This window comes from Rhagoletis zephyria, unplaced genomic scaffold (genome assembly GCF_001687245.7).
Source record: "Rhagoletis zephyria isolate East Lansing unplaced genomic scaffold, Rhagoletis_zephyria_1.1 Rzeph_scaffold_04078, whole genome shotgun sequence".
Classification (NCBI taxonomy): domain Eukaryota; kingdom Metazoa; phylum Arthropoda; class Insecta; order Diptera; family Tephritidae; genus Rhagoletis; species Rhagoletis zephyria.
Window position 1 is genome coordinate 47542 of NW_016161161.1, and position 7205 is coordinate 54746.

Here is a 7205-nt window from a genome sequence, read left to right on the forward strand (position 1 = left end):
TAAATGTTTAGAGAGCATGATATGACAACCAACTATTTTTCAACACTGCAAAAATTCATAATATGACTTTGATGGTACTTTGCGAACCCCGTTTTTATATTTTTTAAGGTGTTTAAAGTTTACGGCATACAACAATATCGTTGGGAATCCCTCAAATTATTTGAGAACTTCCTAAAACTATAATTATATTCATGTGTTACATGCTGTAAACAAAGGTAAAGAGTTTTTCAAGGTTCGACCGATAAGGTAACATTGGTAGTGAAATTGCCTTCGTGTCGCTGGCCGAATAATTTTGCAGAGTAGGTTATTTCAAAGTGATTGAGTGGTTTTTAATAAAGTCGCTGGTTTTTATACAATTAATTGTACAATTTAATAAGATTTTAATAAAACTTTAGTATTGGCATCGTTTAACATTAACCAGCAACATGGGTCTGCTACATGCTATTCGTGTTAGACTTATGAATTTTATGATATTTTTTCTGATCGTAATCTTGCTGCCGGGTCTGCCACCGCGTACCACTTTCCCTTATAAAGAATTTCAGTAAGTCCAAACTTTGGACTCCAAAGTTTTAGCTCTACTATTCAATTACTTATTCAAATAAAAACTTTTGAAATCATTGCAGTGTAACACCTGCTAAAGAGTTAAAAGGCGCCTTGGAGCCTAATCAGCACCTAGATGGTGGTGAACGCCTCTTGGAAGGGCGTGTCTATGGACCAGAGTGTCTTATTGCTCGTAAAAATGAGATTTATACCGGCATTCATGGCGGTGAGGTTATTAAATTGACTGCCGACCATGTAACTCATGTTGCGAAAATTGGACAGCCCTGTGGTAAGTTATTTTCCAAGTAAGAAATCGTGTTGGTTGCTAAGTGATTATGTGTTTTTTTACTCAATATTTAGAAGACATATTTGAAGAAGCACGTTGCGGTCGACCTTTAGGACTTGCCTTTGATACGAAAGGTAATAATTTGATTGTATCCGACGCATATTATGGAATATGGGAGGTAAATCTTAACACCAATGAAAAGAAATTGCTGGTATCTCCACAACAAGAACAACCAGGCAAAGGTATAAATCGCAAACCTAAAATTTTCAACACAGTTGCTGTGGATCAGAAAGGTGACATCTATTGGACTGATTCAAGTTCCGATTTCTTGCTTCTTGATTTGGTATACACCTCTTTTGTGAATCCCTCTGGTCGGTAAGTGGATTTTTAACTTTATATGAACTAATAATGCAAATGAAAGATTTAAGTATAGATAATAGGCAAAACCGGTTTTTTATTAGCATGTAATAGTGCGCATTTTTTTATTTTGGACTAATGCCAACAAGTAAGCATGTTCTATTGATTCCGTAAATAATAATTTCCTCAAGGTATTAGATGACGTCATATTGACGCCGAAATTGTTGATTTTTTGAAGGTCTCCAAAAAATTAGTCTTTTGGACACAAATGTGCACATATGTAGAAGGCCTCTCCTTTTCTGATTTTGCCGACTGGTTAACGTTAATATAAATATGTATATACTTATATGATTTTATATTAATAACATACAAACAATCTCAAAATCATGCGGATCATTTACAATTAATATATTCACACCTGCCTGGTTGTCTGGTTAAAAATTATTATCCTCTAGTTGTTGTTGTTGCAGTGACTTCTAAACCCGGCTCGAGTTTGCTCATGCCCAGGAAGTGGGTAACTTCAACTGAGTCTGTCCAAAGGGACAGTACTCAGTAAAAATATAAACATAGCCAGATAAACTGATAAACAGACCGGATATTAAAAAAAACATACTAAATAGTAGTAATAGTAAAAAAAAAATGTGAGAGACACCTAAATGATAATAATAATTATCTGGTGTCCCTCAAAGTGGTCGCATCGAATTAGTGGATATTTTGCAATATTGAACCGACATGGGTGTTTACATCGGAAGGTCTACCGCAAAAAAAAAATAAAAGAAATATATGTATCTAATGTATTCATGGGCCAATTTGTCTGCTTTTTAAAATATATACTGGTTATAGTTCTGTTCTCTATGCAAAAAACTTGTGCAAGCTTGTACCAAATATTAACAAATCGCGTTCGTTTGGACAAACAACTTGAAATACTTGCCAGGGAGAGCAAAATTTTGACATTTTCTTTAGAGGGACATTACAAATTCGTGCTTGGAAAATTTTTGCCAGCAAGAATTTGTAAGCAGGATCGTGGCACACGATTGTATTTTTGGTCAACAACAATTTGAATAAACAAGTTTGTAAAATTTAAAAATGTACAATCTTGTTGCGATTTACTAATGAAAGAAGTATGGAAATATTTGTTTACTTAATTAATTTAATTAGTTCCAATATTTTGTAAGGTACTGGGCTGAAAGAGTTGTACTCACTCGTAATCGGAGTCGGATATAGGAAATCCGACACAAAGAAATTGAAGCGTATGTTGAATAAAGTTAGAATGACAAGAAATATGTATTTGTATATATATGTCTTGTCTTTTTCCACTTTAAGTAATTAAGAAAATTATTATGTTCGAAATGCAACCGTGGACGCCAGCTGGCAGCGAAGCTTGCAAATTTCTGCAAAGTCCTGTTAGCGCTGAACTTTGTAAGTTTCTCTCTACGAGAGTAAGATACCTTATTCCCTGAATTTTGTTGCTGGCTTTTCCTGACGAACAGAAAGAAGACATTTTTGCGAAAAATAGTGTTGCTAGGTGGCACCAGTGGCGAGATATTTTGAAACCCCGTATTTATGGTCCGATTTGGTTCGAATTTGGCGTATCTAGTTGAAACGTAATAAGGCATAGATTTTCAAAAAATTTACCTTGAATTGGCGCTGAAGTCAAAGTATAAAGTATATATACTAATTGTTTTTACAAACGTCACGTAAAAAATGTCGCGTGGTAGATGCCGCCTAAATTCGCCCTTAAGCTAAAAAAATAATTGAATGCAAATTTTCTAATATGACAACTACCATAAGAAAGGGAAATTAATCTATTTTAGTTTTAAATAAACCACTTTAAATTTGTATGGTGCGTTTCGAGGATTTTTGCATATTTCTAGAAGCAGTCGAGAACAACTTCCATTTTTTGTCGCGTTCTTGATCCCACGTTGTTTGCCAATATATTGGAAACAGAAGATCGACAGAACCTACCTTTTGAACAAAACAGGGACCGTAAATAGCAGTTGTTTTTTTAACCGACTTCCAAAAAAGGAGGAGGTTATCAGTTCGTTGGAATATTTTTTTTTTTTTTTTTTTTTTTTATGTATGTTACCGCATAACTTTGGACCACGTCAACCGATTCGATAATTATTTTTGCATCGGAAAGGTAGTGTCTCAGAGGTGGTCCCATACTAATCAGGTTAAGATCCGATCAGTTGATCATGAGATATATATATATATATTTTTTTTTTTTATATGAGAGTTGAAGTTGGTTTGTTTTTGCTAAAAATTACTTGTTCAACAGTTAAATTTGGCCAGATATTTTTTATGTCCGAAATAAAAGTCTTTCCGGGTAGTAAACAAATCGCTTATCCAAATTAAAAAAAATTTGGTGCCAAATGAAAGAGAACTTAAATAGCTTTTAAACAGAAATTAAAACATTTTTTATTGAAATATTATTGAATAGCTGGCTTTCCGCTGGCTTTGCATGTTTAAACATTTCAGTTTTAAAGCTACTTTAGTCCTCTTTCAGTTGATACCAAGCTTATTTAATTTGGATAAGCTGTTTGTTTATTATTAGGAAAATACTTATATTTTTCCCTTAAAAATATCTGGCCAAGTTTAACTATTGAAAAAAGTAACTATTATTTATGGTCCCTGGTACAAAACATATTGCCTCTAAAATGCTATCGAAACATAAAAAAACAACATATAATTGGCGGTTGCTTTATTTTTTTTGCATCGCAAGGCGTACGAATGTCGCGTTCTTGACCATGGGGTTGCTCATATTGAATTTTACCTATCGCCTAAAATTGCTTTCAGTTCTTAATACATATGTATGTATATATGTTTTTATGTGTGTATGTGAGAATGTGATGTTTGGCAGGGATCAGGTTGTAAAACTTGACAAACTAACATTTCTACATAAATTGGTTCATATGAAGGTCATCTGAATAACATTTGAATCTAAGAAAAAAATAATAATAATTATGTACTTATAGTTTTGATTTTATTGCTTTTTTAAATCTTAAAATATATAAATTTTTTTAATTCTCAGCCTTTTTAAATACAATCGCGCTGCCAACGTTAGTACCGTACTACTAGACGAATTGTTCTTTGCTAACGGTTTGGCACTGAGCCCCGATGAGGATTTCATCATTGTTTCCGAAACTGGAGCCATGCGTTTGATTAAGTACTACTTGAAAGGTCCCAAGGCAGGACAAAGCGAGGTGTTTGTAGAAGGTCTACCTGGTCTACCCGATAATTTGACTCCGGATGCAGAAGGCATTTGGGTTCCACTGATAATGGCTGTTGATAGTGAACATCCAAGCGCCTTTAATTTGTTCTCCAACTTTCCTAACATTCGACTTTTCTTAGCACGTTTGCTTAATCTCTTCGAACTACCATTCCGTTTAATTAACAACGCATATCCAAATAAGTTGACACAAAAGTTTATTCATTTTATTGGACATTGTGAGAGTGTACTCATTTTGGCACATAAACGTGCCACCATCGTGAGAGTGGATTGGAATGGTAATATCGTTGGTTCATTGCACGGCTCCGATAGGTCCGTGGGGNAAGTTTATTCATTTTATTGGACATTGTGAGAGTGTACTCATTTTGGCACACAAACGTGCCACCATCGTGAGAGTGGATTGGAATGGTAATATCGTTGGTTCATTGCACGGCTCCGATAGGTCCGTGGGCGCAGTGTCGCATGTCTTGGAATTCAACGATCATCTCTATCTTGGTTCACCCTTCAATCGATTTTTGGCACGTGTAAAATCTCCGAGAGCCAGCAAACAGCCGGACGTCATAATCAGAAATGTGAGGTATGAAGGAGTTGGAATGGAAGCTTCTGTTAAGCCACAAACTACAACTAGTAAGCCTAAGCCCGCTGCTACTACTAAACCACTAACTACGACGTCGCAATCGACTACTACAACTACTACTACGCCAAGACCCACAACAACGACGCCTCGACCTACTACAACTACTTCGAAACCGACTAAAACTACTAGTAAACCTACAACAACCACGACACGTACACCGCCAACAACTACAACGACTACGACAAAAAAACCGTCTAGTGCAGCACCTAAAACTGCGCCCGGTACAGCAAAAGCGAAGTCTACATCTACGACAGCTCGACCTACCACAACCACCACAGCGCCGAAGCGTGTGCCACCCAAGCAACCCGCACCGATTAAGGAAGAAATACCAAATGATACCAAACCACCTAAATTCGACAAACTTAAAGTGATCACCAAAACGGGTGAACACATCGAACTTTAAATAAACTAACACCAACTAACTCATCATCAGCCATCCCAGGTGTCGAACAAATACTTACATACCAACATCAACATTCGCCGGCATGTAACAATATTGCTTGCAGCAATAAAATTAGCAATAATCTAGTAAATATAAAACGTATAGCGATTCAGAGTAAACAGAGTTAAGCTCCACGCATCCGAAGCGCACCGCCGAAGCTAAGAATATTACTGCAGCATGATTCCGCTTAAGATTTTGAGGATTGTTTATGATAGCTCATAATTGAATACATTCCAATTAGCATTGCAAGTCTAATATACAGCTAGAACTTTATTTTGATTGTGAAAACCACAACCATACATTCCACCCAAATGCATGCAAAAGGGTTTTTAGAAATTTTTTGTGCGCGGAATAATAAAAATTTGTTATAATTCAGTAAACTCAGTTGGTTTAGAAGGTAGTTATGTATGTATAAGACTAGAGTTACAGCGGATCTTTGTGAAAACCATATTATTGAATCTGTGCTCGAACAAAATTTGAAACTCTTTTGGTTCTACTAAGTTTATTTAGTACTCGATTGTACTAACTTAATATAATGAATATGTATATTTCCACAAAATCGTATGATTTAAAAAATTTTAAATTTAAAAACTTGATATGAATTCCTTTTCCCCTCATTAAATATGCGAAATCTTACTTTTGAGAGAAATAATAAAGTAAACTTCATGTACTGATTTTGAGATTTTCTATGATTTATGTATTTAATAAGCGTTTTTTCATAAACTATTTCCTTTAAATTGTACAACTATAAATATTTCTTTAAAATTAAATAAAGCATAATTCATTTTTAAACGAACTACCTACATAATTACTCGGCAGTTTTTAATATTTAATTAATAATATCCAAAATTTGTTTACTTAAAACAAATGTTCAGTCATCGGCTATATTTAAATACATACACATATACTATGGTGTGTTCGAGTTAACTTATCTAAGTTTTTGCTGAACTGTTACATCACATTGACAAATTTGCGGCATACTTATAAGCATAAATATATCTACAATCTTATCTATCATGTATACATGTACATAGGTGCAAGCATCGAAGCAGCACGAACACCACTATCGGCTGATTATCTAACTGTGCATGTATGTATGTAAGTACATAGGTATTGGCGCATGCATGTGCTAGCTCAAATCACGTTTCGTTTAGCTTTCATTTCTATTAATTGCTTTTGTAAATCAAATTCATTCCAAGCGATCTCACGTGCTTTTTGCGCTTTTCGGACGGCTTGGCGGCTCGGCGGGATCTGTCCATTTCCATTCGGTATACATAACGCATTGGTTTTGTGAATCCATGTAGAGATGAGATTGTGGACAGCGTTGTAGTTTGGCTGGACGTCCTTGTTCCTCACATGTCCAATATTTTGTAGGGTCCCAATAGTGGCGGAACATGGCGTTAACCTCGTGCAGTGTATGACAGCCGGGCTCGCCATCATATTCGCCAGCGTGTTCATGTCTTGATTGCTTAGTCGAAGCCATTTGAGGGATTAGTGTGTGAGCAAGGTGAGTGTGAGTATATATGCAAATTAATCTCTAATAGTATTTGCAGTTAATTGTATACGCTTGCTTTCTAGCATTCAAGTCGGACGAGATTACTTGCTGAGTTTACGTTGAGTGGGGGCGTTGATGCTGAAATGGAAATGTTACCAAAATTTTTAAATACTTGCCAACCATTAAGTGATTCATCGTATTTTAAATATGTATGTTTAT

The 7205-nt window shown here is 35.4% G+C and overlaps 2 protein-coding genes across 4 annotated transcripts; one reads left to right on the plus strand and one right to left on the minus strand.

Moving 5' to 3' along the window:
• The first annotated feature begins 247 nt into the window (after positions 1 to 247).
• Positions 248 to 6165, plus strand: Hmu (adipocyte plasma membrane-associated protein hemomucin). Of its 3 annotated transcripts, none has more exons than XM_017625515.1 (5): positions 248 to 541; positions 624 to 829; positions 901 to 1201; positions 4215 to 4724; positions 4855 to 6165. In XM_017625515.1, exons 1-5 carry the CDS (start codon positions 426 to 428, stop codon positions 5450 to 5452), a joined length of 1731 nt encoding a protein of 576 aa, XP_017481004.1. In that variant the 5' UTR covers positions 248 to 425; the 3' UTR covers positions 5453 to 6165. The 3 variants fall into 3 exon arrangements, with proteins under 3 accessions (XP_017481004.1, XP_017481003.1, XP_017481002.1); XM_017625514.1 differs by having other exon boundaries at positions 4215 to 4627; positions 4758 to 6165; XM_017625513.1 differs by having other exon boundaries at positions 4215 to 4608; positions 4739 to 6165.
• On the minus strand, positions 6166 to 7194 carry LOC108370227 (uncharacterized). The gene has a single exon (XM_017625516.1). It carries the CDS (start codon positions 6972 to 6974, stop codon positions 6696 to 6698), a length of 279 nt encoding a protein of 92 aa, XP_017481005.1. The 5' UTR covers positions 6975 to 7194; the 3' UTR covers positions 6166 to 6695.
• Between the last annotated feature and the right edge of the window lie 11 nt (positions 7195 to 7205).

Bases quoted from the DNA above. Each gene is read 5' to 3' on its own strand.
- Hmu (XM_017625515.1), top strand. From the start codon at position 426: ATGGGTCTGCTACATGCTATTCGTGTTAGACTTATGAATTTTATGATA. The intron at 542-623 runs GTAAGTCCAAAC...AAATCATTGCAG, and splicing joins TTCCCTTATAAAGAATTTCA to TGTAACACCTGCTAAAGAGT. The intron at 1,202-4,214 runs GTAAGTGGATTT...TTTAATTCTCAG, and splicing joins TTTGTGAATCCCTCTGGTCG to CCTTTTTAAATACAATCGCG.
- LOC108370227 (XM_017625516.1), bottom strand. From the start codon at position 6,974: ATGGCTTCGACTAAGCAATCAAGACATGAACACGCTGGCGAATATGAT.